The sequence below is a fragment of the Ziziphus jujuba genome, chromosome 5 (genome assembly GCF_031755915.1).
Source record: "Ziziphus jujuba cultivar Dongzao chromosome 5, ASM3175591v1".
NCBI classification, from domain to species: Eukaryota; Viridiplantae; Streptophyta; class Magnoliopsida; order Rosales; family Rhamnaceae; genus Ziziphus; species Ziziphus jujuba.
Genome location: NC_083383.1, coordinates 24,966,106 through 24,985,515, shown reverse-complemented (window position 1 = coordinate 24,985,515; position 19,410 = coordinate 24,966,106). Strand labels below are relative to the sequence as shown.

General features: G+C 31.8%; 2 protein-coding genes across 2 annotated transcripts; both read right to left on the bottom strand.

The window, feature by feature from the left end:
• Positions 1-1,459: 1,459 nt before the first annotated feature.
• On the bottom strand, positions 1,460-9,212 carry LOC107421479 (putative 12-oxophytodienoate reductase 11). Its single transcript, XM_060817501.1, has 6 exons — positions 9,018-9,212; positions 8,433-8,573; positions 8,207-8,337; positions 7,580-7,756; positions 6,671-7,120; positions 1,460-1,780 (listed from the first exon to the last, which is right to left on the bottom strand). Exons 1-6 carry the CDS (start codon positions 9,089-9,091, stop codon positions 1,638-1,640), a joined length of 1,116 nt encoding a protein of 371 aa, XP_060673484.1. The 5' UTR covers positions 9,092-9,212; the 3' UTR covers positions 1,460-1,637.
• Positions 9,213-13,331: 4,119 nt separating this feature from the next.
• LOC107421475 (12-oxophytodienoate reductase 2-like) lies at positions 13,332-17,231 on the bottom strand. Its single transcript, XM_060817702.1, has 6 exons — positions 17,166-17,231; positions 16,934-17,052; positions 15,923-16,063; positions 15,668-15,798; positions 14,399-14,575; positions 13,332-14,049 (listed from the first exon to the last, which is right to left on the bottom strand). Exons 1-6 carry the CDS (start codon positions 17,214-17,216, stop codon positions 13,460-13,462), a joined length of 1,209 nt encoding a protein of 402 aa, XP_060673685.1. The 5' UTR covers positions 17,217-17,231; the 3' UTR covers positions 13,332-13,459.
• Between the last annotated feature and the right edge of the window lie 2,179 nt (positions 17,232-19,410).

The following is a 19,410-nucleotide window of genomic DNA, read 5'->3' as shown; positions in this document are numbered from 1 at the left end:
CAAGTTTTTTTTTTTTCAAAATAAATGTACAGTGCAAATCAAACGGGAGTTAAAAGTAACGGCATCTCACTCCATACCGTATGAAAAATCTCACTTCATAGCAATTCTCTATTTATATATATATATATATATATATTGTCTTTTCAAGTCTCAATATATAATTTTCTATATATTTATATATAAAATACAATTCATAAAACCATTTTGGCATCTTTTATTTGCGAAAATACTATATCTCAATGGGTAATTTAGCTTTACAAGTATAATTCTTTGGTCAAATCGATCAAACTTTCCATCTAACCGATAAAGGAACCTGCTTTCACCATCCCAAAGTACCTTTTCAGCCCCATTATGTTCTCCATCTAAAAGAAGAGCGGGCACGAAGAAGAAGCGAAGCTATCCCATTTGTATCTATTCATCAACCTAAACCCGAGCAAGGCATCTTATGCATTTGGATGCAGAAATAGAATACTTATTCCATAGATATAATTTTTCTTATGTTAGTACACATTTGAAATTGATAATAGCTATTTTATAAAAATAAATATGCTTAACATCCTATACTTTATACTGTCAATCTCAGCTCTCCATGTACAAATTATTCCATGTTAGTCCAATCCCCATTTTCACAAATGAAAGGATGGACAGTGTCATCCATATGTGTGTATCACGTGCCCCTTTGCCGAGCACAACAACCCCAAACGACATTTGCTCAAAGAAAACACAATAGCGGCTAAACAAAAGAAGCAAAACTACAACAAAATCGAAATATAAAAGAGAAATCTAAACAAAAGAGGGAACCCTTCGTTTTATCCCTAAATCTATTGGAATAGTACGCTAATCCACCCATCTAAAACCATTCAATCTAACCCATGTGAGTAAGAGTGTGAGACTAATCTTGGTTTCAGGCAAGAATGGTTCTCAAAGATGAAGTATGTGAAAGTTCTTCAACTGGGTAGGTGGCAACTCTCAGTTAAACATCTTGTTGAAGTAGAAGAGAGTTGGGTTCTTGAAAGGCATGAAGAAAATGAAACAGCTTAGAAATCTTAGCTTAAGGGGAGTGTCCAAAATCACAGAGCTTCCCAATTCAATTTGCAAACTTAGGAATCTGCGGATTCTAATCCTTGATAGGTGTTGAGATTTAGAGTAAGGAGAAGCTGACATACTTGGACATGTACAAGTGCTACTTGATAAGCCACATGCCTAAGGAATTTGCTTTGCTTTCTCAGAGCTCAAGTCCTCAAAGGCTACCAGTAATACTGTAAGTTGGAGGATTTGAGGAAACTAGAGACACTAAAGACTTTTGAGAATCCAGGTAGATAGAAGCTTCCTTCGTTTTGTTCACTCTTCTTTATTCCTCCTCTTGCTTCTTTCCTTCTTGTTTAGTTCTTCCACTGGATTTTCTGTCTGTAACCTAGCTCATTTAACTTCTAATATCAGGGGAGGTTGGAACAACATAAAGCCTCAATCCAGTTTGAATCAAAAACATAATAAGTTGATAACAAATAAAATAGTACCATCAAATGGAACAACTCTTGCCTAACTATAGTTTCTTGCACAAATTAAAAGCACAAAAAACTGATACGGGTATGACAGACAATTATATTAAAATCATTCAAATTCAGCCTTTCAAGTAACTAATTGGCAGTTTCAAGAAATGGATAATCAGTGTAACCAACAACAGGATCAGGTATATAGAATGTGTCTCTGTTATACTTATTTAGAGGAGCATTGAGCTCAAATCTCTTTGGCAAATCTGGATTAGCCAAGAACCAACGACCTGATAGAGATTAGTAGTTCACGTGAGTCTATCTTCAAGATTCCCTTATCTGTTGTAAATAGTTTTTATCATTACTCATTTGTAGTCATCTACACCAACTGTATCTGTATATAAATATTAGTGTCTTATTCAATAATAAAATAACTTTTCATTATTAGTCAACAATAACTTTATCATGGTATCAGAGCATTAAAAGCTCTAACAGAGTTTTTTTTTTCGATCCAATCTGTGCCAAATTTTTCATTTTTTTTCCTTCCTTTGCTATGGCTGACCACACACCCATCTCTTCTGCTTCTTATTCTTCTCTAACGGATACTCCTACCTATGACTTTGCCAATCTGGTCTTCATTAATGTTGCTACACAAGCACCAATTCGGCTCAGCCCAATTAACTTCTTCACTTGGAAAGCACAGTGGGATGCTCTCCTTTATGGTTACGCACTTACCGGTTATGTTGATGGCTCTCTACCTTGTCCTTCCCAATCCTCCAACCAGCCATATTTATTTTGGACTCGGCAAGATCAACTTCTTTTTGGATCTCTCCTTGCCTCTCTGTCTCCTGACCTTGCATCAATGGTGGCTTCAGCTAAAACATCACGTGAGTTATGGAGCAAGCTATGTCTCACTTATGCCAAGCCATCTCGATCACGCATCATTAGACTTCGGGAAAAGCTTGTTCGCCCACAAGGATCATGCAGTATCACAACTTATATGTTTGAAATCAAAGCCGCAGCAGATGAATTAGCCTTACTTAATGAACCACTCAAAGATGAAGAGATAACAATTTATGTACTCAACGGCTTAAATCATGATCTAAAAGAAATCTCTGCTGCCTTGAGATCAAGGGATACAGAGATCTCATTTGAAGATCTCCATGAACGTTTGCTAGAATATGAAGCCTACATTCAAAAGTCAAATATTTCCACTCCTGAAGACTCTCCCATGCTTGCTCATGTTGCTAATAAAACCACGGGACCTAACACCTTCCCTCGCAATCCTCAAAAGAAGTTTGGTACCAGATCTCATTCCACTCGTACTTTTTCCCCTTCTTCTACCTTTGGAGGCTATCGAGGGCGCTGTCAGTTGTGCGGTCAACAGGGTCATTCCGCCAGATTTTGTCCACAATTGAAACAACAGTGGACTTATAATCCCCAGCCTGGTCTTCTACCCACCCCTCGAGTTCACAAAATGCCGCAAGCCTATTACTCCAGTCAGCAGGATCACTCAATTCCTATCCAGAACCCACCCCAAACATCTTGGCTTCTTGACTCAGGTGCCTCTCACCATGTCACTAATGATCTCCACAATCTGAATGCCCATTCTGACTATGATGGAACAGATGCAATTATGGTTGGCAATGGTAATGCTTTAAATATTACTCATACTGGTACAGCTTATATTCCTGCTCATAATAAATCTTTTCTACTGTCAAATGTTCTTTGTGTGCCCAAAATGACTCGAAATCTAGTGTCTGTTTCTAAATTTTGCCATAATAACAATGCCACAATTGAATTCTCACCTACTGGTTTTATTGTGAAGGATATACCAACGGGAATGACTCTGCTTCAAGGACCAAATAACGGAGGTATCTATGAGTGGCCTTCTCCTCCCCATTCTACTGTTCCTCCACCGTTTATCTCTTTTTCTAGTGTCAAGACTTCTTACAAGGATTGGCATCTTCGTTTGGGCCATCCCTCCAATAAAATTTTAAATCATTTAATTTCTTCATTTTCTTTACCTGTCTCATCCTCAAAAAAAATTTTTTGTAATCCATGCAAATGTAATAAAGCTCATAAGCTTCCTTTTCATATTTCTTCTATGACCAGCTCTAGACCGTTACAATTATTATACTCTGATGTATGGGGTCCTGCACCTATAACCTCAGTTGATGGATTTAAATATTATATCATTTTTGTTGACCATTTCACTAAGTATATTTGGTTTTATCCATTAAAACAAAAGTCTGAGGTTTATTCTGTTTTTGTACAATTCAAAACTAATGTGGAAAAATTTTTTGACACGAATATTATATCTTTTTACTCAGATAATGGTGGTGAATTCATCAAATTAAAATCTTTTTTTGCACAAACTGGTATAACTCATTTTTTATCCCCACCCCATACACCAGAGCATAATGGTTATGCAGAAAGACGTCATAGACATATTCGGGAAACTGGTTTAGCAATATTATCTCATGCTGGATTACCATTAAAATTTTGGTCTCATAGTTTTCAAACTGCAGTCTATTTAATTAATAGGTTATCTACTCCTACTCTTCATCTAAAATCCCCATTTGAAATTCTGTTTCAAAAGCCTCCCAATTATCATCATTTAAAGGTTTTTGGTTGTCTCTGTTATCCTTGGATCAAACCATATAACAGACACAAATTAGAAGCCACTTCCACACCCTGTGTGTTCTTAGGATATCAACCTAATCAAAGTGCCTATAAATGCTATGATTTATCTCTAAATAAATATTATATTTCTAGGCATGTTACCTTTGTAGAATCCATATTCCCATATAACTCTCAATCGGTCTATCCCCATAATTCCGAAAATATTAATTCTTGGGATTTATCTATTACTTCTATGTGTGACCCGCACACAACAGTTCCTTTTATCTCTTCTATATCTTCTCCCAACCAACTCCCATGTGAACCTTCCTTTTCTAAATCAACTTCTCTTTCTCCACCTACTCCCACTAGTAATTCTTCTCCCCACCTAACCCCACATGATGACTCCTTTTCTAAATCCACTTCTCTTTCTCTACCTAATCCCACTAAGCCTTCTTCTTCTCATCTATGCCCACGTGATGCTTCCTTTTCTACATCAAATTCTCTTTCTTCACCTACTCCCACTAGTTCTTCTCAAAAGCTCTCCCCACGTGATATTCCTTCTTCTAAGTCACCTTCTCCATCTCCACCTACTCTGTCACAGCATGCCACTCAATCAGTGCCTCTGTTGTTTCGTCCACAGGAAGCAGCAAGTCTTTCTCATGGTATATCTCCTCACATGTCGTCACATCTTCCTCTAAACCCACCGAGCTCACAAAGAAAAAAATTCACTGATCGCACGCATGCCATGCGAACCAGGTCTCTTAATAATATTTTTAAGCCCAAGCTTTTCTCGGATTTCTATATGGCAACCTCTCACTCACAGGTTTCGGAGATTGAGCCCCAAACTGTCTCCCAGGCCCTCCAAGATGAAAACTGGCGTGTTGCAATGTCTGATGAGTTTAATGCATTAGTTCAAAATGGTACGTGGGAATTGGTTCCTCCTAGTTCCAAATATAATCTGGTGGGCAGTAAGTGGGTGTTCAGAATTAAGAGAAATTCAGATGGTACCATAAACAGGTATAAGGCTCGCTTAGTTGCCAAGGGGTTTCACCAGCGACCGGGCATTGATTATTCAGAAACATTTAGTCCAGTCATAAAGCCAGCAACCATCCGAATTGTTTTGTCAATTGCTTTAACTAAAAACTGGCCATTGAGGCAACTTGACATTAACAATGCCTTTCTCCATGGCCATCTAACTGAAGAGGTGTACATGAAGCAACCTCAAGGGTTCATTGATTCCACTCGGCCGACCCATGTCTGCAAGCTCAAGAAAGCCATATACGGGTTAAAGCAAGCCCCCCGAGCATGGTATACAGAATTGAAGAACTTCCTTCTCTCATATGGGTTTGTCAATTCTATATCTGATGCTTCTCTGTTTACTTTTCACCATTCAGACACCATTCTTTATCTGCTGGTATATGTGGATGATATTCTTTTGACTGGAAATAACTCTTCTGCTCTCTCTACCTTTGTTAAAGCTCTTTCGAATGCCTTCTCTCTTAAAGATCTTGGTGGTTTGAATTTTTTTCTTGGAGTTGAGGTAACTTCACGCACAGATGGCCTACTTCTGACACAAAGAAAATACATTCATGATCTCTTGGCTAAGACACATATGCTAGATGCGAAAGAAGTTTCCACGCCAATGTCAACCTCTGCTACTCTAACTCTCACGGATGGAACTAATCTGACCGATGCCACTCAGTATCGCCAGGTTGTTGGAAGTCTTCAATATCTATCTCTGACTCGGCCTGATGTTTCATTTGCTGTTAATAAATTGTCTCAATTTATGCATAAGCCTACTGAAACTCACTGGGCTGCTGTCAAAAGACTTCTTCGGTATCTTAAAGGTACCAGTTCCTTTGGTTTATTTCTTACACGTAACTCTTCCACCTCTCTTCATGCCTTTTGCGATGCTGATTGGGCCGGTAATAAGGACGACAGTACTTCAACCTCTGCCTATGTCATGTATCTTGGTTCCAACCCAATTTCTTGGATGTCCAAGAAGCAACGTACGGTCTCTCGTTCCTCTACTGAAGCTGAGTACCGCTCGGTTGCTACTGCTACATCTGAATTATGCTGGCTTCGATCTTTGTTATCTGAGTTAAAATTAGCTATACCTCAAGTTCCAGTCATCTATTGTGATAATGTGAGTGCTACGTACATTTGTGCCAACCCTGTTCTTCACTCTAAGATGAAACATATCAAGGTTGACTTCCACTTTGTCCGTGAAAAGGTGTCTCAAGGTGATCTGCGTGTGTGTCACATTTCCAGCAACGAGCAAATTGCTGATGCTCTCACCAAGCCACTGTCCAAACAACGGTTACAGTTTCTTCGACCCAAGCTAAGTGTTCTTTCCACACTTAGCTTGAGGGGGCATGATAGAGATTAGTAGTTCACGTGAGTCTATCTTCAAGATTCCCTTATCTGTTGTAAATAGTTTTTATCATTACTCATTTGTAGTCATCTACACCAACTGTATCTGTATATAAATATTAGTGTCTTATTCAATAATAAAATAACTTTTCATTATTAGTCAACAATAACTTTATCACGACCATAGGCGACAAGATCCGCATGATTTTCAGCCACAGCCTTGTTACCATCCTCCCTGGTATAACCACCGGCAACAATGAAGGTACCATTAAAAGCCTTTCTCATGGGTTGAAGGCTGTCGAAGGTTTGACTAATTTCTCCAACCTGCTTCATTCTCGGCTCAACCATGTGGCAATATAAGATTCCATATTTGTTCAAGGATTGAACAAGATGAAGGCCTAAAGCATTTGGATCTGAGTCTCCTGATTCCATATAGGCAGCAAATGGAGATAGTCTAATTCCAACTTTATCTGCCCCAATCTCATTAACAACTGCTTCCACGACTTCTAATGCAAACCGACAACGGTTCTCCAGGGATCCACCATATTTGTCTGTTCGGTCGTTCACTTGGTCTTTCAGAAACTGATCGATAAGGTAGCCATGAGCCCCATGGATCTCAACTCCATCAAAACCTAAATGTATTGGACAACATTATCAGCATATAAAACAGATTATTATCAGCTTTAAAAACAAAACGCTTAGGAAGTAGTGAACAAAAAACTGGATTAAGAGAAATCTCAGTATCATGTTAGATGATTTTACAAAACAAGAAAATTGATCTTCCTCAAAGGATTATACATTTTCGTTTTATAGAAAGCATCTTAGACAAAACTTAAAAAATGAAAGCTATCACTTTTCCCAACAATCATAATAGGTGATCTATTTGATGCATAGCTTTTGACAGGTTTGTCACTACAAGGAAATTTAGGTCAAATGTTCAGCTAACATAGTTTGTTTATGCTGTGAAAACAAATGTTTGAAGAAACTAATATCAAATCATGTTATGAAGTTCTACGAGTGTCTTCGATTGTCTAAAGCCACCACAACGACTTTTTAAGAAGAAACTCATTTTAATAAATGCTTTAATCTACCTGCTTCCACTGCATTTCTTGCAGCAAGTCTAAAATCATTGATAATTCCAGGAATTTCATCTGTTCTAAGCCGTCTTGGAGGTGTGAATTGTGCAACATCAATGCCATTAGCTCGTTTTTGGGGGGTTAGTGGCTTGTCTGTACTGGAGATTGGAGCTTGGCCATTTGGCTGAAAACCTGTATGCAACAATCAGATCATTCAAACAAAAGGTTCCAATATAATCAAGTCTTACAGAATAAGTTGTTTTCCTCAGAGATATTTTAAAACGAAAACTCAAAGTAAAACCAATAATAATAACAATAAGAAAGAAAATTTATAAAGGGATAGACTTAATGCTTGGTCAAAACTATCAATGTTACTAGATGAATAGGTCAGTTTTGCATATTTATTCCATCCACGCCTACTTCAGAATTTAGCAACTAGTATTTCGTTGCAATTAGCCAATTATATTCATAATTTAATTTGAGCACATTCATAACATGTCCTTCTACTTCTAAATTCTATAAATTTTCTACCACTCAAATTGCTTCACCTCAAATGATTTAGTTTGAAAATGAAAATGTAAAGTTCTTAAATTTCATTGTCAAAAACACTACAGAAGGCAAAAGAAGTAGTTGAATACAAACCACTATTAGAGACTCGTCCCACATGCCAAATCTGACAAAAGAAGATACCCCCTTTCAGATGAACGGCATCTACAATGGGTTTCCAAGCTTCAACTTGCTCTTTTGTCCATATGCCAGGCGTTTCTGGATACCTAGAGTTATTCAAAAGAGCAAAGATGTTTCAGATTTAAGTTTCAAGTGAAGTGAAGGCAAATACATTCAAATGAAAAGTTTCAGTAGAAGTTACCCCTGAGCCGTATCAGATATTCCAGTTGCTTCAGCAATGAGAAGACCCCCTTCGGTGGTCCTCTGTGAATAATATAAGATGGCATGTGGCTGAGGGACATTTCCAAATGATCTTTGTCGAGTCAACGGTGCCAAAACAATTCTGACATTACAATGAAAACATCATATTAGGTATAACACACAATCCTTAAGCTAACATAGCATAGAAAAACCTGTTTTAAGTGTGCTTTTGGGCTTATGAAATTCATGCTTAAACACTTACAAGGAATAATGGTAGAAAAACCTGAAAAGAAATACTAGTAAAAAACTAAGTGCTGGACCAGCAAGCAAATTAAAGTTAAGAACTAAGGCAATAAAAGGGTATCAGGAAGCTAAAGAAATTGTTGGGAATTTTTAAAACCATCTAAAGATTACGCAATTTTATTCAATTCCTGATGCAAGAAATAGATATATCATTTACAATAAACACACTTTTTTGGATTCAAAAAACTCTTCCATAGCACATCCATACAAAGACCCAGAACAGGAACTGCAAAAGAAGCAAAAAAGAGAGAAACAATATGAATATGGAGAGGAATAAAATTACCTATGAGAAAGATCAAACTTTCCCAACTTGTAAGGTGTAAGAAGAGGAATGGTGGGAGGTTGAGCAGCAGCCATTTGTGTTTTCGTCTTCTTCTTCTTCTTCTCCTGATTTGTGGGATTGCAAGGTCTTGTTTTTGCTTATCCTGCTCTGTGTCTCTGATAACTAAATTTTGTTGCTCTGAAAATGAATAAAGACGCAAGTGGGTAATATATACACGCCGAACCGACAACTCACTTCTAGGTGAAGATTTATTGACTATTATAACCTGTCTTAATCCGTCACTTTTCTTCTTTCTTATTGTTATTTATTCCCACAGTTATATCTCCATTTTCTATGTAAAGTTTGCTTTGAATTTCAGTTTCCTTAAAAATTCTCCCCTATATGTCAATTATTAATGGATTTTATTTAATTTGGCAAACAATATAGTAATTTGGGTAGTTTACTTATTTATATTTATATTTAAATTATATAAATATATCAATGGATAGTATACTAATACATATTTTTTATTAATATTTTATTATCCATAATATTATTGTTTCACAGAAATAAAGAATATCAAACTAGTTTAAAGATATGATGCTACTTGTTTACAAAAAAATTAAACCATTTGATTTGCCTAAAATAAGTTAATAATCATAACTAATGATTTGAATGATTTTAGGAAAAAAGAGATATCATTTAAAGTTTTTATATTTATGATTTTTTTTTTCGTTAATGCTATGGATTAATATAATTTTCTAAGTATAAAATACAAAAAGATATATGATAAATCACAAGTATTCACAAACTTGATTTTCTTATAAAGTTTTCTGGATTATTAGATTGATAAATCATAAGCTTTTGATTTCTGTAGTTTATATTGTTTTCATTCTAGTAACTAGCAATAGTAATAGTTACAACAATTTCTTTTTATTTAATTTCTATAATATTTCATTTATTTGCATTATTTTTTAACAAAATTATGATAACATTCACATCTCATTTTCATTTAGAGAAATGCTTAGTAATATTATTTATTTTCGTCAAAAATAACTCTTAAAAACATAATAGGAAATTAGCCTTATGTGAGATTATTAGAATTGTTTCCTTTTTAAATAAAATAATTAGATTTAATTCTAGCCATTAACTATACATTAAATGATATGACAAACCAACTTGAGAAAAGGATCCTACTCCACCTAAAAAAACTTATGTACCATTTTTCTAAGTTACATATTATTGTCAAATAAGATTGGTTTGTTTTATAAAATACTGAAGAATAAATTTAAGATCATGAATATATATATTGTAAATGATAAAAAATAAATAAAAATAAAAAAAGTTACTTATTAGCTACTTTTGGGTAAATAAAAAAAGACTACTACTCATTTTCTCATTATCACAGCAGTATGTAAAAAAAAAAATATATATATATATATATATATATATATAAATACATACTACCACTTTGATGTTTGAACAAGTAATATTAAACTTTAAAAAGAATTGCCAATAACACCAAATATAAATAAAATAGAGAATAATAATTGTTTTACCACTGGAACTGAAAATATATATCTATATATATATATAGATATCTTGAAACTCATAAATACATTTTTATTTATTTTGTCAATTTTGTCAAAAATAAGTGATTCACTATTAAAATTTTTTGTCACCATCATCATATGGGTGGGCACAACTTAAAAAAATAAAAAAATAAATTAAAAAAAAAAGAAAAAGGAAAAATTGATGCAAACCAACCAGATTAAAGTTGTTTGGTTCCGTTTTTATCTCAAAATCAGTTTGATTTGATTTGGATGACTTTCAACATAAATTTGAAGTGGATATATATTTTTATAATAATATTATATGTACCAAAATAATTATCAAATTTATTTATTATTAATTAATATATTTATATAATATAAATATTAAATAGTAAACTGTTAAATGGATAAATAAATTAAAAAGATAAACTAACTTAATATTATTATATCAAATTTTTAATGAATATTTTAATAATTTTAATATTATTAATATTTTTATTATAATTTTTTAAAATTATAAATAATAATACTTCAAATTATTAAAAATAAAAAGATATGTATTATTGAATTGGATCCTTACGGCAAAGTCCAAACTAGATCCAACCAAAGAAATAGTTCGTAATACATCAGTTAAAAACCGATCGAACAAGACTGACATCTACGTAATCATTGGTAACTAGCAACGATCACTTATGGGATTCAGGCTGATGTGACCATCATTGATTGATTTAGTTTAATTTTGTTTGATACATAATTTAATTTAAATTGGATTTGATTTTTTAAAACTGAAAAAAGAAAGGTACCACAGCATTTTCGGTTTTTTTTTTTTTTTTTTTTTTTTTGTTTTAACCAGTGAACCTATAGCATTAGTCAGTTAATAAGTCATATGCTATACTGCATCAAAAAGTCATATGCTATATAGTAAAATATTTATCGAATAATATGTATTGAGATTTTATTAATTGATATATTTATATAATTTAAATATAAATAAAAAATTATAAAAATAAATTAATTAAATATTATTATTTTATTTATATAAATTTAATAAATAATTTAAAAAACTTTCGCATTATCATAAATGATATATACTTCATATTTTCTCATCACTTCTAACCAATAATATTTTTTATAATATAAATATGTGTTTGCTATTATTGTTTAAATAAAGGAAATATTTCATTTACACGTTCTCAAATTTGGAATAAATATAAAAATATTTTTCAGATTTTTGATAAATCATGCACATTCTCTTATAACGAATTAAATTACTCGTGTATAGTAAAATTAAATTATATTTCAAATGTTTTTTTATTTTTTTTCTTTTTTTGTTTTGGAAAAATGAAATATTTTGATAATTTTGAAAAAAAATTAATTTGAAGAATCTATATTTTTAATTTGTTTTATTTAAACTCTCCTATAGTTTTTCAATTTTTATTTTAAAAAACTACATAATGATTTTAGTTAAATAAACTTTTTTAATTAAATGACAATTTATCAAATATATTTAATTAAATATTTTATAATTTTCAAATGTATTTAACTAATTATATTATAATATTTCAAATATATTTAACTGCATTTGTCAAATATTTGACTTAGAAAAATCTAAGTAATCAAAAGTATCACATATTCAAAAAAAGAAAAAAAGAAAAAATAATCACATAGTTCAAATAAAATTTAATAAAAAATAAAAGAAAAAACCTTTAAAGCTTTCAAATTAATTATTAAAAAAAGAATCAAAGGAATTGAAGAATAATTTAATTTTATGAAAGTATAAAAGTAATTTTAGACTGCTCTAGATCTAAATAATTTTTCAAAAATCTGAAAAATAATTTATTATTTATCATAAATACAATATTCCCTCAAAATTATTTTACTGGTAAAGGGTGGTCCCACACGAAGGAAGCAATGGAGGAGAATAAAAGCGGTGGTTGATTTTTTTTGTTTGTTTCACGCTATTAATCATTCTTGCTGACGTATGCAAGTGCGTGGGCTGCCCCATCATTTGGATAAAAAGTTTGCAACGATGACATGTGACTGTTTGCCCTGCGCACCATCATTGACTCAAACTTATCGCCCTTGCCCGTTGAATTCATGGATAATAGTTTTGTTTTTATCGTCTTCGAAATTTTCAAATTCGAATACTTTTGTCACATCATCCATGTGAAAAAAAGTTTGGGTTTCGATTTTATTTTATTTTATTTTTTTCTTCAAGCCAAGTCAAAATAGACCAAGGCACAAGGGGAAATTTTTGGTGGAAAGGCACATATGCAAATCTTCTTCCTTTTTTTTTTTGGACTAGATTTCTATATTATTGTTTTTATAAAAAAAAAAAAGAAAGAAAAAAAAAAGTAGAAACTATATTTAGTAGAAACTTAGAGAAACTACATTTCTATGTTATGAACTATAGAAAATATATTTAGTAGAAACTATAGGTTCTATTACAAAAAAATATTAATAATAATAATAAATAATAAAAATAAATAAAAATAAAAATAAAAATGTAGAAACTAAGCTTACTTTCCTATATAACTTTTAAATTTTAAATAAAACTGATTATTCATTATCATAACAGTTGTGATTTTAATAGTCATCTGATAAATCAAAATTTTATGAACTAATTCTCGAATAAAGAAAAAAAAAATATATATATATATATATATCAAACTTCACTATAGCAACACAAGAATTTGAATTTCACCCCATTGGAAAAATTTTAAAAAAAAACAAAAAATAAAAAACAAAAAACCAAAGACAAAAAGTTGGAGAAACACTCAAGTAGAACAACCCTCTGCCTTTTATTTTTATCATACCACAACTACAGTTGAATTCAAAAACAGCTATAATAAAAACAGATATTGTCAATCACAACAAAATCATTCAAAATCCACACACATTTCGTAATGGCTACGCGCTTTCTAGAAATGGATAGTCAGTGTAACCAAGAACAGGATCAGGTATATAGAATGTTGCCCTGTTGTACTTATTTAGAGGAGCATTGAGCTCGAATCTCTTTGGCAAATCAGGATTGGCCAAGAACAAGCGACCATACGCAACAAGATCTGTATCATTTTCTGCCACTGCCTTGTTCCCCAAGTCTCTGTTAAAACCCCCAGCCGAGATGAAACTACCATTAAAAGCCTTTCTCATAGGTACCAGAGTGTCATAGCATTCACAAATTTCACCAGGCGTCTTCATTCTCGGCTCGATCACGTGCAAGTATAGTATACCATATTTGTTCAAGGCTTGTGCCATATGAAGGCCTAATGCTTTAGGATTGGAGTCCCCGGATTCCATGAAGTCAGCAAAGGGAGATAGCCTTATTCCAACTTTATCTGCTCCAATCTCATCAACAACTGCTTCAACAAGTTCTAGCGCAAATCGACAACGGTTTTCTAAGGATCCTCCATATTCATCTGTTCGGTCATTCACTGTATCTTTCAAAAATTGGTCGATGATGTACCCATTAGCACCATGGATCTCAACTCCATCAAAACCTATACGTATCAAAAAAATCACCATCAAGCATAGGAAACAAATTTTTAGCAGCCTCAAGATCTACAAGGTTTCAATGTTGTAATGAAAGAGATTGGTTCTTCTCATTTAAGTTTACTTGGAAGATCAGCAAAATGCATTGATTTTTTTTTTATGTTGTCAACCCCAAAAGGAATTCACAAGTGTAAAATCAACCCTGTCTTTTTTCCATCAAACATTTGAATTTGAAGATGACATAGTTTGATTTCTTTTGATATTGACAAATTACAATTAAGTATTGTTGCTCCATCTTTCCAACTTGGTTTTCAACCTCTAACAAGTTTAACAATAAATTCGGACAAGAGAACCTACCTGCTTCCATTGCATTCCTTGCAGCAAGTCTAAAATCATTGATGATTCCAGGAATTTCATCGGTTCTAAGCCTCCTTGGAGGCGTGAATTCTGCTTCATCAATGCCATTAGCTCGTATTTGTGGTTTCAATGGCTTGTCTGTACTAGAGATTGGAGCTTGCCCATTTGGTTGAAAATCTGTGCCAAAACCTCGAAATAATCATTCAAACAAATAGTTTAAACAAAATCATGTCTTACATCACATGCATTCAACCAAAAAGTTCTAAGCAAGTGAAAGTGCCTTTCAAAAAACCAAAAAACAAAAAACGAAAACAAGCAATGATCCTGATTCCTATGCAAGGAGATCTAGAACAGAATTTTCTATCCGCGAAGAGCATGGAACAAAAGTAATTTCACTATGGAGTATGGACACACAGTCGTATACAAATCTTTCTCCTAAAAAGAAAAAGATACCCCTTCCCCACTCTCCCCCACTAGAAGGAAAAGAAGTGGCAGAGTAATAAAAGAAAAGCATCCCTCTAATGGACAAAGTTAGGTTTCCCAACTTTGCATATCTTTAAACACCTTGGTAGTGCTTAATTTTAAATTAAAAAATAAAATAAAGGGAAAGTGATCCTGTGACACAAGACTTATACAGGACCCACATGAAAATGGAAATTCACTAGTCACACATTAACAATGGCAAACAATGAAACTCTGCCATGTCGGATTAGCAGCATATGTAAGATTCAATGCAATGATTCGACGATATCACAGTAAAGGAATCACTTTTTTTTTTTTTTTTTTTTCAAAGAAAAAGATGGAATTGCCTAAAAAACTTAACAGAGCATTTTTTTCACTTGTCAAAAGTAAAGCAAATTGGTGTGTCACCTAATGAAAAGAAACAGGTTCCAAAAAAGAATATATACTCCAAATAAAGCCTACTATTTTACAGAAAGAAACATCATTGTCACTTATAATGATAAGAATTAACAGAACAAAATAATAATTACAATAATAAAGCATTACAAATAGATCATTTGCCAAAGGAATTATTCATGGATAGGCTCTATTTTACCTCAATCAAAATTATCAATCTTTAGCTCAACCAAAATATAACCATTCGCTATTTGAACAAATCTATAGTATGTTGTGTGCTAATTCTGCATTCTAGAATCTTTCAACCAATGCATGAATTTATTTCACCTCCAAATATGAAGGGCTGAAAATTGACAAGTAATGTCGACAATCACGATACAAACGTAGAGAAAATAGTTAAAAGGGACAAACCGCTATTTGAGACTCTCCCCACATGCCAAATCTGACAGAAGAAAATACCACCTTTGGCATGAACAGCATCTACAATTGGTTTCCAAGCTTCAACTTGCTCTTTTGTCCATATTCCAGGAGTTTCTGGATACCTACACGTATCCAAAATGAAAAACATGTTGCAAAGCTCTCTAGTGAAGAAAATACACACGCATCCATATAATATATTCAATTAATCCTAGTTAAAAAAAAAAAAAACAAAAAAAAAAAAAATACCCCTGAGCTGTGTTAGAAACTCCAGTTGCTTCAGAAATTAGAAGACCCCCTTTGGAGGTTCTCTGTGAGTAATACAAGATGGCATGTGGCTGAGGCACGTTACCGTATGATCTTTGTCGAGTCAACGGTGCCAAAATTATTCTGAAATGATGAAATAAATTAGAAAACGTAATATTCGATAACACAATCAATCAAGCTGAAGTTGCAAAAGTTCAGGTTTAAGTAAGTAATTCATGGCTTAAAGGCTTAATTAGGATGGTAGAAATTTAACCTGAAAAATACACTTGCAATTAAAGTTCTGGACAGCAAATTTAGAGATACATCTAAGGAAATTAAAATGTATGTAACAGCTAAACATTTCGGAAAATTACTTGCAAGATATATGAATTGTTGTTTATAAAAGTTATTTTAGAACAAAGAGAATTTCAAAACTCTGGAATAACTAGCTTTTAATTATGAGATACAAAAATTATATTGAACAACCAGCTGCTAGAGCTTTGGCAATTGTAATGAATTTTAGATGCAAGCAAATATGTTTAGCGCTCCTGTTATTTTGAAATTCTACATAATTGGTTTTTGTTTTTTTTTTTTTTTTTTTTTATCCAAATCATTTTATTATCGGTAAATTGATCTATTGTGGATGATATCCCGTGAAAAATCTATATAAATTCATATCCCGTGAAAAATCAATATACGTGTATAATATATCATTATCAATCAAAAGCGACTAATTTTTAAAATTGTAAAAATAATAAATTTATTAATTTTTCACGTACACAAATTACAAAATTTTTTCCTTATCCTCATTTATTGAACCCACAACTTCCCACATCTAAATATGAGACTTACCAACTGAATTAACAGCAGAATGTTAATTAACACATACTTTTGGATTGTTTAGCAAAACTCTTGCTTGATTAGCAAATCCATATTCAATAAGAAATAAGACCCAGAATAGAAAGTGGAATAAAGGAGAGTATGAATAAGTGCAGAGAAATGGAAACAGTTTACCTGTGAGAAAGATTGAAGTTTCCCAACTTGTAAGGTGTAAGAAGAGGGATAGAATCAGCCATTTTGATTTGGGTGTCGTTTTCTTCTTCTTTTTCTTCTTCTGATAATTTGTGAATTTTCTGCAAATGAAATGAAGGAAAAAGTGGGTATATATACGCACACAAGAACAGGAAGAAAAGAGCCAAGCAGCAGGCTGCGCACAGGAAGAAAAGCCAAGCAGCAGGCTGCGCACAGGAAGAAAAGCCAAGCAGCAGGCTGCGCAGGAAAAGATACTGCCCCACATGATTCCTAGCAATTGTTGCTTGTTGTCCTAGTGCCAGTCTAATTGGACAAGTTTTGTAATTGATTGGATTAGTCTTGCATTTAATCATTGCTAATGACCTATTTGCCTACGCGTAAAGTTTTTTATTTTTTTGCTAAAATTAGTCATCTTGAGAAAATATTATTTAAAGAATATATTATTTGTTACCATGCATAACCTATTATTAACGAAGCATCTTATATGTACTGATATAACAGTTTAACTGTCTAAGTTCAATTTTTCATATAGATTTTTTTTAATTAAATATTCAATAAGTGTTCAGTTAAACTTTTGATGAAAAATCTACTTTTTTATATATCAAAATACATATATCAAATTATTATTATAGTTTTTATTCAATCACAATATGTAAAAAGAAATTTTATTTACAAAACATTGTAGTTAATATCATGTGTAATTTAAATTCAAAGGCTAATAAATGTTATTCTTTAACATATTTTTTTATAGAAGTAAATAATTAATTAAATAATTAATACAACTAAAAGTTTAATATTTAATTGATGATAGATACTTTTTCTTTTAGAAAATCACAAACAAATTTAGCTGGGAGGTCTCAAGTTACATAATCAGGTGCCGATTACATATAAAAGGGTACTAATCACATGTAATTAAAAATATCATGGATAAAATTTGTTTGGGATTTTCCAGATATGAGAAATTTTTTTATTTTAATATGTAAAGGTAAAACAGAGTTGATCTAAATCAATTTACGTAAACAACTTGCAGAAACCACCCTTTGTTACATAAACCACCCCACATCGCAAAGTCTATGATTAGCTGTAAATATAAAACAATTACCTATGAGATTTGTTAATGGTATGTCATGAGACAAGTAACATTTTTTTTTTTTTTAATCAAACATATCATGACTCAATATATATATATATATATATATATATATATATATATATATATATTATTACAGAGGTCATGACAATCAATTGTTATATAGTTATTAAAGAAATTTAATTAAAACATTTTGATCAATTTATGGGTTAATTTCATCACCTCTTGTGAGGTTGAAATTAAAAACAGTTCCATTTTTCTTGGTTAAAAAATATTTTCAATCTTTTTTCAGGTTATAAAAAGTCATCAAATTTTTATTTTATTTTTTTCTAAGTGGACTTCTTTTGTTGTTTTATTTACACTTTCGAACAAAATAAAAATCATTCATAGCACCCAAACGAAAACAGTTGGTATTGTAATTTTTTAAAATTTAAATGATTAAAATATATATTTTTGACAAATAATTAAATTGGAATTAATATAATTCTTAAATGTTTCAGATGAAATATATTGTTAATTTATGTATCAAATTTTTTTTTCCCCACTTGTGGAGTCATTAATATCTTACTAAAATATATTGTAGAATATAGACAGCTAATTTGAACTTCCGACAAATGCGCTGATTGCAATTTACAATGATTGATCTTGGAAGCAGGTAGAGAAAAGTGTTTTTTTTTTTTTTTTTCCTCTTTTTCTTTTTCTGGTAAAGAGAGAAAAGTGGTTGTCGGTTGTTGCCTTTTTACTCCCAATAAATAAATAAATAAATAAATAAATAAATAACAGTCCATCGGTGGATGCTTGGTGACGTTTTGAAGTACGTGGCTATTGGTACACTTTGACTTGCCCGCCACCGCTGACTTTGACTTGCCCACCACCACTGACTCACAGAGTCACAGCTTCACAACATCATCAAATTTAATTTTACAATTTTTTTTTTTATTTCTTATCAGAATCAATAGTAATTAGAAATTGAAATATTTAATTATTTTAATATTAAAAATTAATTAAAAAACTGAAATTTTGAAATTAGAGCTACCAACTAATCTATTAAAATTTTAAAAATTTTAAAATTTTATACTTTTTGGCTTAGTTTAGAGATAAAATTATTTGAAATACAAGTTCCGAATTCAAATTTTGACAGAGATAAAAAATTACCTCTTTTAAAGTTATAATAAAAAAAATAACTATTTTATCAAAAAATAAAAATTATTTTTACAATTTCAAAAGGAATTTATGCAGTTATATTATTTATACATTATCATTTAAATCTACAATATATATAAAATTATTTAATATAATATTTTTAATATCTAAAATATCTTCAATTCATACAATCTCCAAAATTATGCATCTTTTACAAATAATTCAC

Excerpts from the sequence above, each read along its gene's own strand:
- LOC107421479 (XM_060817501.1), bottom strand. The coding sequence starts at position 9,091 with ATGGCTGCTGCTCAACCTCCCACCATTCCTCTTCTTACACCTTACAAG. Across the intron at positions 8,574-9,017 it reads AAGTTTGATCTTTCTCATAG|AATTGTTTTGGCACCGTTGA; the intron begins GTAATTTTATTC and ends TTGTAATGTCAG. Across the intron at positions 1,781-6,670 it reads TGCGGATCTTGTCGCCTATG|GTCGTTGGTTCTTGGCTAAT; the intron begins GTCGTGATAAAG and ends AATCTCTATCAG.
- LOC107421475 (XM_060817702.1), bottom strand. The coding sequence starts at position 17,216 with ATGTGGGGCAGTATCTTTTCCTGCGCAGCCTGCTGCTTGGCTTTTCTT. Across the intron at positions 14,576-15,667 it reads GGGGAGAGTCTCAAATAGCG|ATTTTCAACCAAATGGGCAA; the intron begins GTTTGTCCCTTT and ends GTTTTGGCACAG. Across the intron at positions 14,050-14,398 it reads AAGGAATGCAATGGAAGCAG|GTTTTGATGGAGTTGAGATC; the intron begins GTAGGTTCTCTT and ends TGATACGTATAG.